At 53.6% G+C, this 23,715-nt stretch overlaps 1 protein-coding gene across 6 annotated transcripts in view; it reads left to right on the top strand.

The window, feature by feature from the left end:
- Positions 1–19,655, top strand: part of AMBRA1 (autophagy and beclin 1 regulator 1) — a 175,362-nt gene extending 155,707 nt beyond the window's left edge. For all 6 annotated transcript variants that reach the window (XM_060018790.1, XM_060018789.1, XM_060018793.1 and 3 more), the window contains 4 exons: positions 2,226–2,365; positions 9,257–9,349; positions 10,630–10,823; positions 18,080–19,655. In XM_060018790.1, the coding sequence (XP_059874773.1) occupies positions 2,226–2,365; positions 9,257–9,349; positions 10,630–10,823; positions 18,080–18,564 (912 nt within the window). In that variant the 3' untranslated portion in view covers positions 18,565–19,655. The remainder of the gene's footprint in view (positions 1–2,225; positions 2,366–9,256; positions 9,350–10,629; positions 10,824–18,079) is intronic.
- Positions 19,656–23,715: the final 4,060 nt, after the last annotated feature.

Raw genomic sequence — 23,715 nt, 5'->3', positions numbered from 1 at the left:
GGTACAAAGGGGAAAAGACTGGCATTGCCATCTCTGTGGACAGACAGCCAGTAGTGAGGCCGATGGAGAGGAGTATCCATGAATTCATTCCAGGCTCCTGCCAGGTATGTACGTGTAAGGAAGGGATTATCCAAAAGTCAGGCAAGCATGTTCTGGATGACTAGTTTAGAAATTCATAAACTTCATTGGGCTCTTTTTCAGTAGTCTCCTCAGACCAAAGATTTAAGGAGCCCTGGTTAATTCTTAAATTTGGAGTTGAGTAAGATGGGGAGGACATAGGAGGTAGGAGGTTCTTAAGGCAGCAGCAGCCATGGGGCAGTCTGTCTTATGCCTCAAACCAGAGCCAGTTCCATATTTGCAACAGACCCATTCGACCTCAGGACCATAACAGGGCTGTTCCAGCAGTGTGCTATAAGCTGCCCAGGCACATTTCTCAGCACCACAAAGCTGGGGGATTTTTATAACAGGATTCTCTGTGTGTGTGTCATTACATCGAGCACACGTGCCGCTGTCTTCTCTAGTCCAGAGGCTGTCCTGGTAAAGGCCTTTCAGATAGCTACCCAAGGCACATGAACAAGTTCCCAAATGCAGGACTTCTTATCACTTGATTTCTGTAGATGGCGTGGACTCTTAGCTCAGTATTTACCTTTTTGGGGGAGCAGGGTCTCTCATCAGGATAATCAGAAAAATAATTATTATTATACTGACCTAAATTCATTTTTTAATATTACTTTCTAAATCACATTCTCATTTGTTCTCTCATTTTTTTCCCTTCCATCAACCCTTAGGTAAAGGGTTAAAGGTAAAGACAGATGAAGTTCATCCTTATTTTATAAAAACCTGAAGAGGCTAAAAGAGAAAACATTGTATTGACTAAAACTCCAGTTTATAGATTCTCAGCCTCACGTCCTTTTCATAGGGCCTGATGACGTGTTTTTCTTGCAGGTTCATGGTAATAATAACAAGAGTTACCATTTATGAGCTTGCACCACATCAGGCATTTATATACATCATTTCTTTTAATCTCCCCTATTATTTGAGTGTTCGTGCTGTCTCTTTTTTTTTTTTTTTTTTCTTGGCGGTACGCGGGCCTCTCACTGTTGTGGCCTCTCCCGCTGCGGAGCACAGGCTCTGGACACGCAGGCTCAGCGGCCATGGCTCACGGGCCCAGCTGCTCCGTGGCATGTGGGATCTTCCCGGACCGGGGCACGAACCTATGTCCCCTGCATCGGCCGGCGGACTCCCAACCACTGCGCCACCAGGGAAGCCCGGTGCTGTCTCTTTTTAAACTGAGATCCAGAGAAGTTGTTACGCAGTGACGCCAGGACTCAAACCCAGATCTTTCTAACTCTTAAATTATGCCCTTCATTCTTCCACTGCCCTGCCCCTGTCTCTGACTAAAGTTGATTCTGGAACATTGTGTAGTTCAGTAGCCAGATATCACCTTCAGCCCAACCTGAGACAAGCTAAGCTGCCCCCTGAGAAAATAGTAGCTTTGGAAAGATGTAGACTAATGAAAGGAGACTCCCTTTGATAAATGGAACTGATCTGTTTAATGGTGATTTATATAAGCTAGAAAGAAATCATATACATGTGTGTTCAAGATTCCCATCTGCCCTGCTTCCTACATCTTATTGCACCTTTTAGGTTTCCTTAACAATAGCAGTTTTAACATTGCTTTTAATTAGATGAATTAAGAATGTTCTTTGATGTTATCACCCCCTCCCGCCCCCCTATCACCTTCAGTTCCCCATTGCAGTGAAGAGTGCTGTGATTTCCATGGTAACAGGACTACCAGTGGAGGTTGGCTCTCACTGGTTGGTCTGGTCAGAGGAAAGTTTGGGGCAGTCCTTCCTGGTGTGCTAGGCTCTGCATGGGGCTTTCCAGGGGGTTACCTTAAAAGTAATGAAGTGAGAAATGTTAAAGGCTGTGAGGAGAGCATAGTGAAGCTTCATGCAGAAGGGTCCAAGTATGCCCCTGGTATTTCCTGACAGTCCTTAGCCCTCACCTGAAGTAAGAGGGTCCCACCCTCCCCTGTGCTTCCCCAAGTTCTCAGATATATGTTAAGAGTCATCCCATTCCCAGTCCAACCATCTCGTTTCTTCCCTGTGGTTAACTTGCTTTAGGCTATAGGAGGGACTTTGTTCCCCTTGGATTTTGTTATTCTTGGTAACAGACTGTTTCTCCTCCCATTCTCTTTTCTTCCCTATTTTTTCCTCACCCAGAGAGTTTTCAACGTCCTTTATCCCATGCCTGCTGACCAGCGGAGACATGTCAGCATCAATTCTGCCCGGTGGCTGCCCGAGCCAGGGCTCGGCCTGGCCTATGGTACCAACAAAGGAGACCTGGTGATCTGCCGACCAGAGTGAGTGGCTCAAGGGGCTGGCGGGGTGGGGACTCAGGGGGTCATCCAGGCTGAGGACTGGAGTCATCAGCATTCACCTGTGGATCTGGCCAGTGAGGTGGGGTCTTTTTTTTTTTTGAATTTTATTTATTTTTTTATACAGCAGGTTCTTATTAGTTATCCATTTTATATGTATTAGTGTATATATGTCAGTCCCAATGTCCCAATTCATCACACCACCACCACCACCACCCCCGCTGAGGTGGGGTCTTCTAGATGGGAAATTCGAATTCTGCTAGAGCCTGACTCGTTCTCGGCGTCACTCCTCAAAGTGTCCTTTTCACCTAGGGGATGGTAAGGTTAGCTCTCCATTCCAAAAATCTTCAAAAGACTGGTATAGTTATTAGGTGTTTTTAAATCTAAGGCAGTATTTTTTTTTCTTTGTTTTCCCTCGTTCTCTGGTTTCCTAGTGATAGTAAAGTTTCCCTGCAGGCAAAAGCATAGATATCAAAGATTCTTTTCTAAACCCTTTTTGAAAAATTCAACAGGTGGTCTCAGGTTTGTGTAAATGCCATAGACATTAACTTAAGAAACAAAATTGGAAATAGAATATTGTTAAAGCCCTAATTTGTCAAGCTACGGATCTCTGACAGCCTGGCTCTGTCTGTGTCCTGCCTGTTTTCCTTTCTGCTTGGGGTTCTGGCTCATAATAGTGAAGGCAGATTGAAAAGCTTAGTTTAGAATAAAAATGATAATTAACTGGTCTTGATTGAAGTAGGGGGTAGGAGGCGACAGGGAACCAAAGCATCTCTGTCTTAAGTCCTGATGACACCCGCTTCTCCCCTTCCTCTGGCTTTTTGGAGGAGAGAGGTCTGTTCAGGCATCCTTTCACTCAAGACCCTGGGAATCAGCCAGGTCTGTCATCAATTTCCAGACCCAGCCAGGTGGGGAGAGTGAAACTCTGTACTTCAATGCAGATCAGGCTGATTGCTGCGTGGGCTACTGCGGGGTTCCAGCCGACTAAATGCCACTTCTGCCTCCAGGCCATCCTAATGTTGTCCTTCACTTGGTGCAGAGTCTTCTCCAAGGGTAGCCTGCAGATCACAGAACACGCACGGTGTGGCTGGTCTGGTAGGGTCTCTGGCTGCTGGGAGTGTCCATGTTGCCTTTTGATAGGGCCCTTGGTGATTTTTCCTAAAGTGTGTATTTGGGTCAGTTCTTGTGGCCTGGTAGGTGACTGGTGATTGAGCCCTTGTCAGCTGAGCTAGGTCGGTGGCCCAGGAGAAAGAAAACCTGGTTCTGATGACAGCTCTTTTATTCCACCTAGAATTTTCGGAGCCCCTTCCAAAGAGAAGCTGCTGTCTCAGCCTGACCTAGTCAAGCTGCTCTTAGAGCTGGGAGACTGCTTGATTCTGCCAGCTACACTCTCTTCAGACTCAGTGTCCACAGAGCCCCTTTCACTAGCTCCTGGTGCCTCTCCAGAACACAGCCTGCCTCTTTCATGACTGTGCTACTGTTAACCCAGGTGCTTTATCTGTCCATTTCTGCCCTCCCCGCAGCCTGTCCGTAGTCTCAGGATCAGTCTTCCCTGAACGATTTCTTTTTCCCCAAAGCACATTATCTTACCTCTTCCTCTTTTCTTAGAAATTCATAAGAGGACTCTAATAGGCATCTTTCCCAAAACTGGAAAAGAATTCTGGATTATAATTTCACTCTTACCAACACTGTAGTTACAGGCCTTTCTTCCCCTGTTTCTCCAAGACAGCCTTCCTTAGCATTGTTGTCTTGTCCCTGGCTCCAGCTACTAACCTTTGTCCCAACCAGACTCCCAGCCCCTTCTCTTGCAAAAGCGATCTGCTCTTACAGAGGCAGTGTCTCTGCTCCCAATTTGTCGTGGCCCCACAAGGCTTTTATGTCTACAACCCCAGCCTACATACTTGGTGTGAGTCACAGACATCTCAGCCAGACATGAAGCTGGCTTTGGCCTCTCTTTTCTCCCCATATGTCATCTTCAGCATCCACCGTCTCAGCAAGCTGGAGCCGTCTTGAGCTGCCTGGGGAATTCTCTTACCCACCAGCAACTCAAATCTCTTCCATGACAAGATAGCACTAATGGGCTTCCCTGGTGGCGCAGTGGTTGAGAGTCTGCCTGCCGATGCAGGGGACACGGGTTCGTGCCCCGCTCCGGGAAGATCCTACATGCCGCGGAGCGGCTGGGCCCGTGAGCCATGGCCACTGAGCCTGCGCGTCCGGAGCCTGTGCTCTGCAATGAGAGAGGCCACAACAGTGAGAGGCCCGCATACCACAAAAAAAAAAAGAAAAAAGATAACACTAATGTTTGACACAGCGAACAGCACCGCATCACAGACCAAGTTGTGTTGGACTCAGAGCTAGTTGAGCCTGCCTTTTTGGTGTTGCTGTTTCTTCTGATTTCTTGGGTCGTGTGGGTAAATGCCCCATGCCTTAGGGCCAGTGTTTAAGGGTACCATATAAAATTAAGATGGACATGACTTTGTCCCAAGTTGTCCAAAGCTTCTCCAGTTCTCAGTCACCTTCATTTCTGTACTTTAGGCAGGAAATACTATGAAAAATATTCAGGTAAGTAAGTTTAGACTCACCCGAGGTCTCCCAGCAGATCAGTGACAAAATGAGCCTTCCCAGTTTTCCGATCCAGAGCTCTTTTCTGTAGCTGATTCTTAACGTTTTTTCAATCAAAAACCCCTTTAGAATTCCGACGAAAGCAACATACTCTCTTCCACAGAAGAATATACCGCAAGAACACACAATTTTGTAACTCTTTTAAGACCTCAGGTGAAGAATATAGCTCTAGATCATGTTGAGGCATTTAAGTGGGTCAGGTGATTGATGCAGTGGGAAATGAGAGAGGATAAGTGAGAACATGTACATCTTTTTTAACAGTCTCTGAGTGATCTCCGGCTTCGAACGAGGAGAACAAATAAATAGGGAAGTAGAAGCTCAGGGTTGTTGCCTGCTGCCTGGCCCTGCGTGATGCAGCTCCCTGGCACACCCATTCCCAAGGGCACATGAGCCAGCCAGCCAGCCAGCTGGGCCAAGATTACAGCCCTCCCTCCAAAACAGGTGGTTGTCTGCCTTTGTCTCAGGCACAGGCAGCTTTACCACATTTTGTGCTTTCAATCCTGTTCTTGATTTTTCCTCCATTGTCTTAGCCTTGGCACGCTCTCCAAGCACAAAGACAGAGGTAACAAGCTCCTTGGGCATCTCTTGAAGGTATTAAAACCCCACTTGACAGTAGAAAAAAGCCTAAGGAAACACTCCATCTCTCCAGGCACAGAAATTCTTAGGACAGGTGAGGAGATGGACCACTGGCCCTTCCACCCATATACAGAGCCATTTCAGTGGCTGATAGCCTGGTGTCCCCCCCGCTCCCAGCAGTGAGATGCTCCTTTCTCCTTTGCTCTGCTCTCTGACCCGCCACCCCTCCCAAGCTGCTCCTGTGCCTCTGGCTGTCCGCCAGCCCAGCCAGCCCCCCAACCAGTAACCAGGGTGGGTATGAAGTGCCAGATTGATATGAGGGGCTGCTTGCTCACTTCCGTCTCATAGATCAGCCCTACAAACGGCGGGGTGGGGAGGTGCTGGGAAGACCTCTGAGAGTCAGCTCAGAAGACAGAATTCAGAGACTCATGTCAGAAGAAAAGTAGGCTGGGGGGAATTCCCTGGCGGTCCAGAAGTTAGGACTCGGTGCTTTCACTGCCGAGGAGGGCAGTTCTGTGTGAGAGCGTTTTCACCACCGAGGAAGCCAGACTGGCTCTTAGCTGTGTTCAGGGAGCCCCAAGGGTCCCAGCTGTGAGGAGTCACTGAACCAAGCCCAGGAGCACAGCTCACAGAGGCTGTTGAAGGAAGCCAGGAAGGCTGACCCTGACTGGCCTTCTCATTCTTCTTCACCCCTCTGTGTGTTTGTCTAGCTTCCAGGAAGAACCTAGAGCAAACAGTGGTGACTCATTCATCCTCCCTAAGGTCCAAGGAGGAAGGAGAGGGTTGGGACTGTTCTTTAGCTTACAGATGGAAATAAGCAACACTGAATATTGAACACTTAGAGTTTCATTAGCCAGAGGAGGGTATCTTCAACTCTGTTCCTTGGTACAGTGCCTGGAATTTCAACCAAATCCATGAGCTTGTTGTACTCAAGCTGGTCTGACCATAGAAGGTAGAACAAATCATGGCTGGAATTGGACCTCTTGGTGGGGAGTAGAGAGGATTGGGGTCGGGGGCGGGGGGAGAATGGAATAGGATGTTGATAGCCTCCGTCACTCCTGTTCTGTTTGGCAGTTGATATCCTCAGTAAGTGGCCAGAGTTCATAGCCTGGAGCTGATGGCGCATGCTGCCAGATGGAAAGTGTTGGAGGGACTCTTTGACCATCAGCGTCATGCTGGCAGTCGCAGCTCAGAGAGTGTGCCTTCAGGTGGCCTTTTCTCTGAGATGGGAAGGAAGGTGCCTGGTCACGCAATACATGGTTTGGTATAGGTTTGGTGTGAGCAGTTTGTTGTCACTAACCAGCCCTGGGTAGCAGGAATTACAGACAAAGGATTTGGCGGGGACCCACGTGGTATTGCCACCTGTCAATAAATCTTGACAAGTTCGTAAATCAGAGACTCCCTGGCAGCTGGCTTCATGTGGTGCCTCATGCAGCCAAGATTTGCTCATCAAAAATTGCAGTGGTGGCTTTGTTTTCTGGGGGCCTCTGCTTTTGTTTCTGGTCATTTGCCTCTTCCCTCACGTAAGGTCTTCTCTCACCTCTGCTCTCCAATGCCCTGTTGTTCTCAGACAACCCTCACAAAAATAGCTGAGTATCTGGTGACTCAGCTCCCTGTGGTCTCGAGGAGAAACAGCAGCTCGCTGAGATCCAGGAAACATGGCCCGCCACCTCCTGTGCGGCTGTGGGAGTGGCGGTGGCGGAGATTCGGGTTGAGGTGTCCCGGCTCAGGGTGCTGACCTCAGTCCTGGCCCCCGGGCTGACCGCAGGTGTTGTTACCCTGAACTTTAATTCTTTATTGATGTTCTTTCAGAGGGCTCGTCTGAAGATCACACCAAATCTGCCCTCTAAGAGGAGTTGGGAGGGGTTTAGTCCAGAACAGGGAGAGGAAGAGTACTTTTGTTTGGCTGTGGCTCTTTCCCACAGGTAAAGCCTAATCCCCAGAATCTTAGTGCCCCTCTAGTGATGGATTTGGGGTCCCAGTGCCTAGGCCCGTTTCCTTTCACCTGAGGTAGCACAGCCTCCTGACATGCAGTCGCTCACCGTGCAGGCCCCATCAGGCCCCTGCCCTATCCAGTCCTCACATTTAGGAAGGAATCACCTTACGTCACCCCCCCACAACTCATCTTTTCCTGGCTAATCCTCACAACCCACTGACTTTCATTTGTTTGCTCTTTATTGAAGAAGTTCTGTCGTTAAAGGAAGGTGACCTCAGCCTCTAGGTTAAAAAGCTGGCTTCCGTTGGAGCTTTTCTTAGTCAGCTCAAGACGGGGTGGCTTAATCACCAGAAATTTATTTTCTACCATCTGGAAGCTAGAAGTCTGAGATCAGGTGCTGGCATGGTTGAGTTCTGGTGAGGACTCCTTTCCTGGCTTGCAGACAGCCACCTTCTCACTGTGTCCTCACATGATGGAGAAAGAGAATAAGATCTCTCTCTCTCCTTATAAGGCCAGAGTCCTTTTGGGTTAGGGTCCCAGTCTTATGACTTCATTTAACCTTAATTACCTTCTAAAGACCCTATCTCCAGATACAGTCACTTTGGGGGTAGGGTTTCAACATGTGAATTTGTGGGGGATTCAGTCTATAGCAGAGCTCTTCAAGCACATGTGCATGCCCTGTCCCTCTTAGGAGCAGAGCTAGCTTTTTTGAGTATCTCCTACAATCTCTACATAGACACTGGAGTTCTCATCAAAGGGCTCAAAGACAGCTGTTTCCCAACTCTTATCCCTCTTCCTTCACCACCGTCAGCAGCACCCCGCCGTCAACCATGTGCTTGGTGCTAGGTAGCTGTCTTGCATTTTGGGACCCACCACTGGCAGCCAGGCTTGCTGCCTGAGGTGGCACATCAGTATAGAAAGATAAGAGGCCACTGCTTCCCTTCTGGCAGTTTTGCCTGCGTGAGGTTGGAAGAAACTGCTTGATACTCCATTGCAGGGAAAGAAGGAACCAGGAGAAGGTTGGCAGCCCAGAGAACTTGATGGCTAGAAGCTCTTCTCTCTGCTGTCAGCAGTCCAGCCCATTGCTGCTGCAGTTTTTCTCCTCCCTCCCCCAGGAGAAGTTTGTGAGCCCTCCCTGGTCATCTTCAGCTCTCCCAGTTGCTTGTCCAGCCTCTACGTGGCAGAGGAGCCGCTAGGGCCAAAATAGAAAGAGATGTGGGCCTCTCTGGCTCAGCAGGAGCTTTTTCCTGCTTAGACTTCTGAGCTCCAGGCAAAGTAAAAATGTAAAGGTGCCCTCATTTTCCTTTCTCCTGACCCCGTGGCTGTAGGGAAGACCCAATGGTGAGAGCCTGCACTCTCTGTTTCTGAGCACTAAGCACTCCCTTTAGACAGGGCTGTCCGTGGCACCTGGTATCTCCAGGGCCATCTTAGCTCCTTTCTCATATGTCTGAAGTACACGCAGAACTCACTGCCTGACTGGCATGGCTATTTTTTAGCTCTTCCTTAGCCCCAAAGAGGAGCCAGTTAGGCTCTGGGGGATGGAAGAGGCTAAAGCCACCACTCCAGGCTTTGGGGCTGTTGGAGATTTGTCTGGTCTGCTCTACACTGAGCATCCTGATGCAGGAATATCTTTGGTCCTGGCCTCAGCCCAGCCCCAGGAGAGGAAGGAGGGAATTGCAAGGAGTTCTGGCCGTTCCGTATCTAATGCCTTCCACCTTTTCTCCTTCCCAACTGATTTTCAGGGCCTTAAACTCTGGTGTTGAGTACTACTGGGACCAGCTGAATGAGACTGTCTTCACTGTTCACTCCAGCAGCCGAAGCAGTGAGAGGCCTGGGTGAGTTTGTGAAAGAGGAGGCCCGCCCTCCCTTCTGCAACCAGTGGGCTCTGGAGCAGTGCCCTCAGACTGTGCTCCAGGGCTCTGTAGCTGCCCGTCCTCAACCAGAGCAGCTCCTCTTTGATCTGCTTCATGCGTTGAGCTTTTGCATGTGATTTTGTTCGAGAAGAGTGTTTCATGGCTAAGAAAGAGAACAGAACCTCTGCCCTCAGAGCCTTGATTTAAGACAGGCTAGGACACCGTCTAGCCCTCTCATTCTGGCATGGTATCTGGGCGAGCTGCGGTGAGGAGAAAGGAGTGGACACTGGAGAGGGATGCCCTCCCTAGGAAATTGCTTGTGGGCAGTCTCCCACGTGACCCAGGCCTCAGGGTCCAAGCTGCCCAGAGCTGCAGCCCTGGGACAGACCCTCCCCAGGAGCCAGTGAGAGAGTAGGAACCTGGTACTGATCCTCTCATCACTTAATTCATTAACGAAGACTGGAACATTTTGAGAAAAAGTCCTGGGTCAATGATAAAGCCAAAGCAGTCACTGCTTCCTAGAGGGAGTACAGGGCACAGCCGGAGGAGTAATCCCCAGAAGCAGCTACAAATAGGAGTGGCTGGTGACTGTCTTGAAAGTCCTGGGCTCCCTCTGCTGCCGGCTTGAGCTGTCCTGAGGGTCAGTGCCTAGGAAATGCCCAAGGAAGGGGGCGTATAGCTTGGGGCCTGGGCCTTACTCATTGGCAGCTGGCGCTCCCTGCTTTTAAGGGTCTATTTTCAGAAGGCCCCGAAGGAGGATCCCAGAGCAGCCTCACAGGAGTCCTGGTGCTTCTCCTCCAAAGTGGAGATTCAGTGGCAGTTCCAAGAATTTAAACTGGAATCTTGTCAGCATATAGTTAGAAGGAAGGAAAAGCTAAAGAGAGAAAGGGCCCTCTTGGGCTGCTCACCCTTTTTCCCATGGAGCTCAGCTAGTGGCTTCCCAAATCTAAGGAAGCGTCTTTTAAGATCAGCCATCTCTACCTCCCCAGAAAGGCCCTCGTTGTTTGAGTGACTGGACCAGCTGGGTTTGCAAAACTGGACGGTTCTGCGCCTCCTTTCATTGTCCCGGGGTGTGGACTGATCTGGAGGAGAAAGGACACAGGCGAGTTCACCGCCATCGGGAGGCAGCCGCGGGAGCGGGCCTCTCAGCCTGCAGGCCCTGGTCCAGGCTGTGCCCTGGGGATTGGCATGGAGCACGCGGAGCTGTGTGTGGTGTGCTGTCCCCAGCCCTGCCCGACTCCGCTCTGCCTTTCTCTCCGTAGCACCAGCAGAGCCACATGGAGGACAGACAGAGACATGGGCCTGATGAATGCAATTGGGCTGCAGCCCCGGAACCCCACCACCTCAGTGACATCTCAGGGCACCCAGACTCTGGCCCTTCAGCTGCAGAATGCCGAAACACAGACAGAGAGGGAGATCCAGGAGCCGGGGACAGCAGCTTCAGGTCCTGGTGAAGGTAGGAGCCATGTAACACTAGAGGGGAAATGAGGCTGGGAGAGTGGCGTGGGGTGGGGGCTGGGACCATTCTCACCCCTCCCTGAGGCTCCCGGCCCCTCCACACGGACAGCTGGTGCAGGGCGAGCACCACTGCTGTCAGGGTGAGTGCCCCTCACATGGTGGTGCCTCCTCGGGCAGGAAGGTCATTCCCCTGATCTGGGTCACTGCTCCGGCAAGCCGAGCTGCTCTCACAGCTTTGCTCAGTCCCACCAAGGACCCTCATCTCCTTATCCTCTAAAACTTGGAGGACCCAGGGTGTTCTTCCAGAGAGAGAGCACAGAGAGTCATCTAGATAGAGAAGGCTCCCTGCTGTGAGCTCTCGTTCCAGAGACATGCACCCCAGGCCTCGGGCTTCCAGGACCACGCCACAGGGTAGCTTGTCTCCCCCTGCTGCCAGCCTGGCGGAGTCGGGACTGCCACAGGTGAGGCCCTCACACACCTGTGCTTCATGGCCATTTTGACTGCAGCCTGGCACGCAGTCAGCCCCTTCCTCTCACCTATTGCAGGTGTGGCTCAGCCAGCTCCGCCCTGGCTCTGCGCTGGCCTCACACTGCTAAGAACCAATTAGCACTTCCCAGCGGTAGCGCTCGAACCCCTTTGGAGTGTGTTGGCAGCTGTGTTAAATAGGCTGTTCTCGCTCAGTCACTGTCCTTACCCCCTACCCCAGCCCCTGGCTGCTCCAGGCTCCAGACAAGGCAGCCTCCAAACAGACCCACATTTCCTAGGTCCGTGTTAAGCCATTTGCTCAAGAGAGACCATGAGAAGAGAGGACAGGTGTGCATCGGGCAAGGAGTAACTAATCTGCCTGTGTCACCTCCAGGGAACAGCTTTCCAAACTGCAGCCCCCCAGCAGGGCACTGTCCCTGTCGCTGCCATGAACTGACACTTTTTACAGTTAAGTCCCTTCTTGGTCTGTGGCCCAGGCCACCTCCTACATCTGTTGGGTGGAAACCCCTTGGTGTAGAGGTAGCGGCTGCAGCAGCCCAACACAGCTCCGAGCCTCACTGAAGAGGAGAGAGCTGGAGCTCCTCCAGCCAACCCCAGGCGGAAGTCCTTGTCTGAGGCGGCCCCCCTGCCGCGATCTCGTGGCCGTTTACTGACTGTCTCCCGTGCATCAGCCGCTGGGGTTGCAAAGACAGATAGGCCTTGGTCCTTCCCCAAGGAACTGGACGTCTAGACAGGGAGGCAGGCACCCAGCAGGTAATTGCTTCACACGATAAGGACCTCGGGGCCACGGAGGAGGGGGGCCCAGCTCCCAACTGTGGGGCTCGGGGAAGGCTTCTGGAGGAGGCGACCCTGAGCTGAGTCTTCAAGGATAAGTAGGAAAATGTCAGGCCAAGTGGGATGGGGGCAGGGGGCAGGCATTCCTGGCGGAGGGGACAGCAGCTGCAAGGGCACCAAGTTCAAAAACATTACCATCTGCACCGAGGACCACTCACTAGTGGGCTCTTGTTCCTGGCCTGTCATCGCATGTTGAGACTGAGGCTGGATGAGCAGGAAGGGCAGATTACAGGGATCTGGGTCAGAAGTGAGGCCTTCAGCCTGAAAGTGAAGTGCAGGAGGGGCTCCCCACTTGAGGAGAAGAGCATCCACCGGTGTTTTCACCTCCCAAAGAAGCCTCTGATATTTCTTGATTAGCATCAGCTTATTTCTGGCCTCCAGTCAATTATAAGTTCCTTTCTTCCTGTTTCAGGATGCGGATGATGGGCTGGCAGGAGGAAGGAGGTTCTGTTTTCCAGTTTGAGACCAGAACCTGATTCTCTCCCAGTCTCTCCCTGCAAAGTAGAACAGGTGGTGGAGGGTGAGCCCTTCAGAGGCCAGAGGCACTCTTCAGCAGAGGCAGCAGTTGAATAGGCTGTTCTCTAGAACGGGAGCCTGGGCAGGGTGGTTCAGGATGGCTCGCTGCATCTGTCTGGCCTGGTGAACTTTGCCTGGAGCTCTGGACCTCCAGCTCTGAAAGGGACAGCATCATAGTCCCTTTCAGAAAACCCCACACCTAGAAAGAAGTATGGGGAGAAGATGTGTGGGGCATTGACCAGTGGGTGTGACTGGCCAGGCTTGTCCCTCCTGGGGCCAGGAGCGTTGTTCTGAGGTGCTTACCCCACTGACCACTGTCCACTACTGCCGCTCTGGTAGGGGGACCAGGAATCAAGAGTCTTCTTGGGCTCAGACTTCCTTCCTGGTCCGCTTTCCCCATCTAGCAGGCAGACACAGCAGCTACACACACACACACACGCACACAGACACACAGAGACACACACACCACCCCCCACCCCCACCCCTGCCTTCTGTCTCCCAGTTGGCAAAACTACTAAAGGAAACCGCTCTGGGCTTAGCTAGAAGGTGGGGCTGGGGCTGCTTGGGGGGTACCCCCTCTGCACCCCTCCACACACCAGGGCCCAGTCTATTAGTCTGGGCAGCCAGCTCCACTTGTGGTATTTACCATTCTGTGGCCTGCCCCTCCCCTGGCCCTTTCCCACTGGTTAGCACTGAGGGGTCCCAGGCTACTCATTTTCATGTTCTATGAGAATTTTATTAAAATCTATTCAGTTCTGTCTAGGACTTCCCGGAAGAGCCCTCCACAGGGGGAGTTTGCAGGTGTTGGCTTTTTTACTTGTCCAGCTTTAAAGCTTCCCTACCCTGTCACTCAGAAAGGGAGGGGAGGCATTCCCTGGGCTCACTGTTTGCTCCCAGCTCTGATACAGTGCCTGCCTGGCACACAGTGGGTGCTCAAGAAGTGTGTGGAATGAATGAATTGAGCAGAGGCAAGGCCCTGCCTCCGAGCTTGGCTGTGCTGCACTATTTGGGGAGCCCATGGCTCTGCCTCTGACCACTGAGAACGGTTGCTTGGACCTTTTTGTTGTCTGGTGAAGATGACAGACCAGCTGGGCCAGGGAAGAGCAAATGTGAAAAGGGAAGGAAAGGGTGCCCCCTGAGGTCAGGAAGGGCAGCTCCTCCTCTGATGCAATCTGGCTTCCCTCTTCTGGGCAGTGAAACCCCCAGAACTGGGCATTATGGGAAGTTACTGATCCCATTCTGGCCTCTGTATCCAGAACGTACCTTAGAACTTGCCAAGGAAATGATCTCATGTCAACACTAAATCAGTTTACCATTTTTCAGAGACAAAAAGAAATGCTTTTGCTACAGGGAAGGAGACAGCAGAATTAACCCCTGTGGCCGCCACTGCTCCTGGAGCTAATAGCTTGGATCCCTAGCCATGGCTGCCACTTCTCTCAGGCCCCAGTGTGTTTTCCTCTTGAAGAATGTGCTGGCTGCCTACCTTGGCTCGCAGCCTTGACTTAGAGCTCCCAAGAGACAAGCACAGCTCACAGCTCTCTAGGCTGAAGCTACCTACACCCAGCCCTGAGGAAATCGTTTGTGTATACATTTTAAACTCTTCTATCCCATCTTTTGTGAGTACTTACTTTATGTCTAGTATTGTATTAGGCACCATGAATCCACAGGTATTGCAAAGGGAATCTGATTCAGAGATGAAGCCATGTCTCTACCCTCAAAAATAAGTCCAGAAAGGAAACAGACATATAACTGTGTCCCCATAGCAAAAGGGTAACATGTGACCGGTTTTCAGAAGCCACCTTAAGTCTGGAACGCCTGTAGGCAGCCTGGGAGCCCTTTATTCACCCACACATTCGACAGGTAGATGCCAAGTGCAAGCCCAAAGATGAATAAAACTTAGTCCAAGACCATCAGGAACTTAGAGCCCAGAGGGAGAGGACTCTGACGCAGAGAAGTGTGGGTCACTGTGGGGCCCAGAGCAGGAGCAGCCACTCCCAGGTGGGGACCTTGGAAGGCAGGGTGAGGGAGGTGGTACTTGTGCTGGCCCTTGTAAACAAATGGACTTCGGATGTGGGGAAATGGGCAGGTGCGTGGCAGGTAGAACACCCACAGTGTGTGCAGGCAGGGGCGCTGGGCACACAGCAGCGCTGAGTCTCTGGGTTCAGGAAGGGGGATGGTCAGGGAAACAGCTAGGACCTGACCAGAGAGGGCCTTTAAATGTCACGGTGAGAACCTTAACTACTTGAGGACTCTTGGAGCTGCTGGGTTTTGAACCGAGTATGGACTTAACCAGAACTCAGTGGATCAGAGCTGAATTAGAATGGTAATAGCAGCAGCATGGAGGCTGGGTGGAAAGGGGAGAGAGAAGCAAGAAGACCATTTAGGAAAGACAGCCACAGTTGCGGTGAGAGGTGGCCAGGCCTGGAGCCACTGGCACAGTGAGAAAGGACAGGAGGTCCCAGACCCGAGTGCCAGCAGCAGGGCAGGGCCTAGCTGTGACAGCTCCCCTAGGGCCCCAAGGCAGACCTGCCCCGCCCCTCAAAGTGATCTACAGGAAAAGAGCTGATAGTTCACCGGGCACAGAGCCCAGCCCACTGAGCTCCAATGCCAGCAGGCCGTGGGCCAGCCTACTGCATACCCCAGGCCGGGCTGGGGAGGCCCTCAGTGCATAGCGTTCTTGGAGAACTGTGGCAGTGGCAGCACAGGGAGGTCCCCATGGGCCCTCTCCAGGTCGCCCTTTTGGCTCACAGGGTAGAAGCTGTGCTGGCACCAAAGCCCTAGGTTGACCTTTCCTCTTACCCCTACCCACTGCTGAACAGCTTTTCCCTTGAGAGAAGTACTCTGAGAGCCCTTCAGGTTCTCTCTCCTTCTGCCCTGGGAGTTGGCACTGAGCTGTCTGAGGGGGAAGCACGTAAGGGCAGCTTGCCTTGAGGGGTTGGAGGTGGGAGGGTAGAATTTACTAGAAAATCTGGAGAAAAGCAAGCTGGACATAAGTGAGAGCCCAGGCGGAGTCCCTACTCAGTGCTGGGGGGGAACTGTCTCACTGAGACCCAGAGGAAGAACTACCAGCACATACCTGCCAAGCACTTGCAAGGAGGGAAGAGATCTAACGGGACTTCGATGCAGCTAAGCTGCAGAACTGGCTGCCTGGAAATCCAGCTCTGACAAGGTGAGTAGAGAGAAGGCACTGGACAGTGTGGGAGCAAAGAAAGTCTTGCAAAGATAGCTGTTGACAACAAGTACCCCCCCAAAAATTCAAACGTCACCATCAAAGCTGCCCAGACTGCAGAATCCCAAAGTGGCCAACAGGTAGCCAAAGGAAACAAATCCATACATAGTTTGGTAGAGCAGCCCTGGCAGCCTGGGAGCCTTGATCATAGTTGCCCACAGGCTTGGACTGCATGTCTGCCCAGTGGGGGCTGAACACAGGCTGGAGGAAGGTCCCTCAGGGTGGGGCTCTTCCTGCAGAGTCCAGGTTATTCACAACAGCCACCATTGACTGAGCACCCGCTGTGTGTCAGGTGTGTAACAGGCATTATCTCATTCCCTCTACCCGGCACCTTGCAGGTTGGATGTTTCATCCCTCTTTTGCAAGTCAGAAAATTGAGGGGTACTTCCCTGGTGGTCCAGTGGTGAAGAATCCGCCTTCCATTGCAGGGAGACACGGGTTCAATCCCTGGTCGGAGAACTGAGATCCCACATGCCATGGGGCAACTAAGCCCTGATGCCACAACTACTGAGCTCGCGTGCCTCAACAAGAGAGCCCGCGTGCCTCAACAAGAAAGCCCGCACGCCACAACTACAGAGCCCACATGACCTGGAGCCTGCACGCCACAGCTAGAGAGAGAAAACCCGCATGCCACAACTGCAGAGAAGCCCATGCACCACAGCTAGAGGAGCCTGCACACCGCAATGAAAGATCCCGCGTGCCTCAACGAAGATCCTGCGTGCTTCAGCTAAGACCTGACGCAGCCAAAAAAAAGATAAAGAAAAGAAAACAGGAATGTGGGTGTCAAGGGACTTATCCTAGGTCACACAGCTAGTGAGTGGCAGAACTAAGGTCTGAGCCAAAGCCTTGTCTGCTCACAGACAAGGGAATACTCAGGCTTTGGGGGAAAGAGCAGAACCTTCTCTCTTCCTCCCTAGAGGTGCAGACTGAAGCCTCAGGCTGGGGCAGTTGTCTGCCTCTAGCGAAAAATGAGGGTATCAGGCATCCAGCCCCGGGAGAACAGTATGTGGGAAATAACTTGGGAAAGTTGGTGAGTAAAGTGGGACAAGAGGAGAAGACAGAATGCCTTCTAGAGAACAGTTAAAAATCGTCTTCCTCGTGTGCTTTTAGGAAGTGACATAAACAGAACAATGAAGAGAGAGCACAGCTTTGAAACGGAGCAGAGCAGACCATTTGCCTTCTAGCCACACCCCGTACAGTGCCCTCGCTTTCCAAAGACCAGGCAGTGCCCCCTGTTCCAGGGCCAGGTCTGCCAGGTTACCCAAGACAGGGAGGAGCAGACACAGCCAGCTGTCTGGGTTGCCTGCATTAGCTGCATGACCAGTCTGCCTGTGGTATCCAGAGGGTTAAAACCAGACTCCCAGCTTCTGGTCCAGCCCTGCCTCTTAACCAGCTGAGCAGCCTCGGCCACCTAGGCCTCAGTTTCACCACCTGTAAAACAGAAGTATGAATTACGATTGTTTGGGGAGTCTTATCTAGTTTTCAAGTCCCTGACTTATTCTTTTTTTTTTTTTTAATATCTTTATTGCAGTATAATTGCTTTACAATGCTGTGTTAGTTTCTGCTGTTCAACAAAGTGAATCAGCTATATGTATACATACATCCCCATATCCCCTCCCTCTTGAGCCTCCCTCCCACCCTCCCTATCCCACCCCTCTAGGTCATCACAAAGCATCGAGCTGATCTCCCTGTGCTATGTAGCAGCTTCCCACTAGCTATTTTACATTTGGTAGTGTATATATGTCCATGCCACTCTCTCACTTCGTCCCAGCTTACCCTTCCCCCGCCCATGTCCTCAAGTCTGGTCTCTACATCTGCATCTTTATTCCTGCCCTGCCACTAGGTTCATCAGTACCATTTTTTTAGAGTCCATATACGTGCTTTAGCATACAGTATTTGTTTTTCTCTTTCTGGCTTCACTCTGTATGACAGACTCTAGGTCCATCCACCTCATTACAAAGAACTCAGTTTCGTTCCTTTTTATGGCTGAGTAATATTCCATTGTATACATGTGCCACATGTTCTTTATCCATTCGTCTGTCGCCTGACTGATTCTTGAAGTGAGGGATTGGCCCTCTTCTTGTTTCTGCTTTTAGCTAGAATCCCCCAGTTACTACTAGCGGTGGCCTGCCTGACTCAGAGGCCCAGGCCAGCAGTTAATTCCCTCCCTTCTGCTTTGTGCCTTCCAGGTGAGGGCTCGGAGTACGGTGCCAGTGGGGAAGATGCTCTCAGCAGGATCCAGCGGCTGATGGCGGAAGGGGGCATGACAGCCGTGGTGCAGCGGGAGCAGAGCACCACCATGGCCTCCATGGGTGGTTTTGGCAACAACATCATCGTCAGCCACCGTATTCACCGCAGCTCCCAGACGGGCACCGAGCCTGGGGTCGCGCGCGCCCCCTCGCCCCAGCCCTCCACCTCTCGGGGACTGCTCCCAGAAGCTGGGCAGCTGGCAGAGCGAGGCCTGAGCCCCCGGACAGCCTCCTGGGACCGGCCTGGTACCCCTGCACGGGACCCACCCCAGGCAGCCCTGCCCACCTCCTCCCCCGTCCCCCTTCCCAGCACTGAGGGACCAGCCCTGCACTGCGACCTCACCAATAACAACCACCTTCCCGATGGTGGGGGCAGCAGCCTGGGGGAGGCTGCGGGCCCCAGTGGGGAGCCACGGAACAGGTAGAGACGTGTGTGCACTGGTGCCTCCCCTCGAACCGCTGAGCAGAAACCGGACCTCACAGCTGACTGGGAACTGTATGCACAGAAGAGCCGCGGGCTGCGGAAACAGGAAACAGGAGCAAGAGGGTGGGGGGTTGAGAGGGAGTCCGAGTCAGCCAGCGTGAGGCAGTCAAAGGGGCAAGGCTTGCCTCCGGGGACTAGAACCTTCTAGGATCTGGAGCCCAGGGGAGCCACAGGCTGCTGCGCTCAGTGTGAATGGAGGTGGAAATGGGTATCCCTGCCATGAACCCCCCTTTCTCCTGGAAACAAGGCTCAAGGGACTCAGCCCTGGGCAGAGAGCCCTCAGAAGGGTGAATAGTCTTCCAGATCTGGGCCAAACCATCCTGGACGGTGGCCAGTGGGCCAGCTTCTCCCTGTTCACCTGTTGTGCAGGCAGAGCCACTAGGAGCCCTAGTGCAGGAGGAGCGGCCTGGCTCCCAGAAATCAGCTCCATTTCTGAGCCTTCCAGAGCTTCAAGCTTCTCTTGATCATCTTACCCCACAGAGACCACAGTCAGGGGTCAGGCCAGGCCTCCAGATTCCTGAGGACAGGGACTTCCTGCACTTACTGTTGGGGAACAACCATGGAGTGAATGGGGCAGCCTGCTTGCCTGAGACAGGATGGGGTCAAGGGATGGTGGGCAGGTCCTCGCTCAGGAGTGGGGGGTGTAGGCTGGCCAGCCCCCAGCGCTTGTCCACCAAGCTCCTCCTTCCCCACCACCCCCCAAGGCCCTCAGAGCAGCACCTGTGGGTGTCAGTATTAGCTGAGCCTAGGCCAAAGCCAGCCCAAGGCTGGGGGAGGGGATGAGACTCCAGGTCAGAATGTGAGGTCTTGGTCTGTGATTTAAGGTGTTGCATGTGGAATCTTGAACTGTACATGTAGTTTCTAGTGGAGAAATCGAGGCTCTGATTATTTTGTTTTTAGTATGAAAATGTGATTTCTTTTCTGTTCGTAACTCATCATAGAAACATTGTGGTGGGAGGAGAGGGGATAGTCTGACTGCTAATGAGGGAAACACCAAAGATCTACATCATTAAAATGATGACATGCCCCTCACCAGTCTCCTCTCTGTTTGTTTCCATGGGGGTTGCGGGGGTGGGGTAGTGTTGGGGGGCTGGGAGAGGACATTGAACTGAGCCGCCCTGGTTCTCCCAGGCACTGTTTCTGGTACTGCTGTCCTCCTAGGTGGGGAGCCCCGTGATGCCCCAGCAGAAGCCACTCAGGTAAGGGCTGCCACCTCTGCTTCATGCTGCGTCTGTGTGCCTTCACCTCCTGCTTCCCAGGGGCCTGCTAAGGACTGGAGCAACCTTCACAGTGACAGGTGGGTAGGTAAGAATGATCTAAGGTTGCTCGTCGTGATTGCTTCCTACCCAGGATGATGGGCCTGGAGTGAAGATGTAACTGGCCAGAAAGCTAGCTCCCCTGCAGTCCTGGGAAAGCACCCATAATGGGTGTCTGGGTGAGCCAGCAGGGAGCTTGGCCTTATCTACAGGCATCCCCCAAAGATGCCATTTGCTGGCTGCTCAGGTTTCCCTTTACTTTGTGTCAGTACAGCGCTGAGGGGTGTGCTGTGGTCATGGGCCTTGGACACTTAGTTTTAAGTCAGTTAGAAAGCGGAAGAAGGATGTTTGACCCTGCTCTCACAGAGGCATACAGGGAAATCAGAGCCACCTCAGGACTTTTTGCCAGCAACAAGTACTTCTTGAGTAACTTTTGTGTGCTCAACTCTGTCCCAGACACTATGGGGCATACAGAAGTATAGGTTCTGCCCCAGCAGAGGCAAAACCAAAAGATAAATGGGCAGGCAAATAATACAAAACACTGTTAAGAGTTATATGGTGAGGAACACTAGAATTTTTTGGAAAACTATTATATTACAGCACACTCTGGACTAAGACACATCAGCTGTGAGACCTTGGGCAGGCCACTTGCCTTTTCTCTTGCTTCATTTTCTCCCTCTAGGAGGCAGGGCTTTTACTCTGCAACCTCTTAAAGTTAATTCCAGCTCTGTAAGACAAGGCCTCCTTGAAGAGGTGAGGTTTGAGCTACGCATTAAAGGATGAAAAGAGAAGGGCGCCCACTGCAATGCGTGACCTCCACCCACATACTGCCCCCAGTGGGAGGAAGAATTACATGGTCCATGATTGGGGACTATGTTGAATGTAAACTGTGTGCCAAGGATTCAGTGTTTATTATCTCTCAGTCCTTAGCACAAAACGCCTCTGAGGTGGGTACTGGTACACCCAGATCACACAACCAAATGGTGGAGCCAGGGTTTGAACCCAGATGGGACCCTGACGTATTCTGTTACTTTGAAAAAGGGGGTATGAGGAGGCTTTGTGGATGAAGTGACCCAAATTCAGTCCTGCCTGGCCTCGCCTCTGTCCTTACTGGCCAAGGATGAACCCAGCCCCTGCCTGTTGGAGGCCCCTGTCAACACATTCCGTCCCCATACCAACCTCTTTCCTTAGAAAGCCCTTGCTGTGTGGGTAGAGCCTCCCCAGTAGGGCCTTCATGGGCCCCCTTGCATATCATGATGAGGTTATGGGGCCAGCGGGGCAGAGCTCAGCAATCCCCTTGGAGATGAGGAAATAAGTTCAGAGCAGTTCTGTGGACCCAAGATGTCTATGGACCCAGTTGGATCAAAGAGAGTACAGACTAAACCAGGTCCCCTGGTTCCTGTCTCAGCTCTCCACGTTCTGGGATTGGGGGAGGCCAAATGCCCTACACCATAGTAGGGATTTTGGAGAAACTGGAGCAGGTTTGCCTGACAGCTTCTGGAAGAATTCAAGGCAGTGGTTGGAGACATTTCTAGTGATAAGTTTCTGTGGCCTCCAGTGGCCTTGCTTGTTTCCCCATCTTACAGTTATAAGTGTCTGGCCTTCTCCCAGCCTGTGTGCGTGTGTGCACACACACTTTCACCCTCCTAGGAGGACCACCCCTCTCCTGGACCCTAGGAGGGATATGAAAAAGGGAAACCAGTGAGTACAGACTGTCATCTAATTGTCATATGAACCAACCAAGCCTGTTTCCTCATCTGTGAAGTGCGAGCAAAAACAATAGGGCTTTTTCATCCTTTGGTTATGAGAATCATGGGAGCCCAGATCGTTCATGTAAAGGACCATGGCTTCTCACTGCAGCCGACTGCCAACTCCAGCCGTCGCCTTGGGGAGCGTTAGGACCCGACCTCTGCCTCATTGTTCAGCACAGAAGGCTCCACACCAAGAGCCCCAAAGGGCTGCCTCTTGCCTGAGTTCCCGCCCCTTCTCTGGCAGCTCCTGCTGCCTCCTGCACTGGTGCGGCCTCCACCTCCCCCGCACACACAGCCCCCCGCCCAACCCTTGGGGGAGGGTGGAGGAGGGGCGGGACTTGAGTTGATTTTCCAAGAGAAGAACCCATCCGTCTTAAGGTTAATTGGGTGTTTGCGCTCAGACAGTTTGGGGTGACAGGCCCGGGCGTTGTGGGAGCGAGTCGGACCTTGACCGGCCCGAGGAAGGGCCGTCTCAGAGGGAGGCAGAAACGCTGGAGCCTGGGCAGGCGGAGCAGAACCCCCAAGGTCAGGGCAGAGGTGGAGCTCTCCGAGGTGCTGAAGCCTCCCTGCTCTCAGTCCGGCGAGCGCCCCAGCGGACCCTCCTGCTCGGTGCAGGCAAGGCCCCAAGTCCCAAGGCTCCGGCCCGCGTGGTTCCCGGACACTTCAAGAGACCAGCAGCTCGCCCTCTGGGGTCTCGTTCCGGGCTCCGCTCCAGGTGACCTTGGGCACTCGGCTTTCCCGCACAAGCATCGGTGAACCTGCCCTCCAGGCCGCGGCTGGATGAGCGGCGCGTTCTTTCCCGGGGCTGGAGAAAGGGTGCGCACCCACTCCCCGTTGGAGCGCGGGAGCAGGGAACAGGGCGGCAGGAATGGGGGGCGGGCGGGGTTGTGTGCGATGAGCCGGCTCCTCTCTCCCTGGGGACCGTTGCCTGGCTTCTCTCTCCAGCTCCTTCCCAGGCCCCGACGGCGCCCCTCTTCTGTGGCTGCCCGGTAGCTAGTACGCAGCCTCGAGGCTCGAAACTGCCGGCCCTCGGCTCTCTGCCCCGACGGAACCGGGGCGGCAGAGCCTACCCCAGCCACCCATAACCTCCTGTTGGGGTCAAACACTCGCGCCTCCGTGGTCCAGCTGCGAGCCGGGCAATATAAAGAGTGAGGTCCGGGCGGGGCGCGAGACCACCTACCGGTCCCGGGGGCTTGGTCAGAGCGGAGATGGGAACGCAGCCAGACGGGGCTGCCAGCTCCCTTCCCAGCCCACGAGGGGGCGCCGCGTCCCCATGACAACGCGGACACCCCACCCCACCCCCCAGCCTCCCGGGAGGGCAGCGCCCCCCGCTAAACAGCACTGGTGACCGTGGGCGGTGCCCCCATAGTGCCCGAGTGGAGAGCTGCCGGCCGGCTCCAGGGAGGGGCGCGCGTAGCTGGGGTCCCCGACGCCCGGGGTGGTGGCCCCCGCGCGTCCCCGTTGGGTGGCCGGCCCGGGGCGGGCGGCGCGGGCCCACCAGGATTGGCTGCTTCCCCGTGACATCACGCGGCTCGGGGAAAAGTGCGAGCGTGAGCGCGAGTCGGAGCCACAGCGCTGGGAGCTGCGGGCGGAGCAGGGGCCGCCCCTCTGCACCCCGTCCCCGCCCCCGGCCCGCGGCCCAGCCGCCCGCCCCACCCGCTGGCCCGCGGGGCCACCTGCCCGTCCAGCCGTCTGTCAGGTGCGAGGGGAACTGGGCGGAGGTGTCTGGTAAGTGACTCCGCGGCAGCGCGGGGGCGGGGGACTCGGTTGGGAGAGAAGGACGCGTGGCTTCTGGACCCTCTGAGGCGCCCCGAGGCGGGCCCGACTGGGCCAGGGCCTCAGGCTCCTTCAGGGGCGAGCGCGGCGCTGGGAGCTCCAGAGGGCCCGGGGGCGAGGGGCCCGCTGGAAGCAAGGCCCGGAGTCGCCCGGAGGCATCTCCGGGTGCGCCTCTGGGAAGGAATGGACTCTCAGTGGGTCGGGTGGTGGTGGTGGTGTGTGTGCCCGCCCACAGCCCGCCAGGAGCCAGGGGCAGCCGTCGGGGGCGGAACCCCGCACTTCTGCCCTCCTCTGGCAGCTCTGCAGGGC

Source organism: Delphinus delphis, chromosome 8 (assembly GCF_949987515.2).
Source record: "Delphinus delphis chromosome 8, mDelDel1.2, whole genome shotgun sequence".
Lineage (NCBI taxonomy): Eukaryota > Metazoa > Chordata > Mammalia > Artiodactyla > Delphinidae > Delphinus > Delphinus delphis.
Note: the sequence above shows the minus strand (reverse complement) of the source record. Positions and strands in the feature narration are given on the sequence as shown.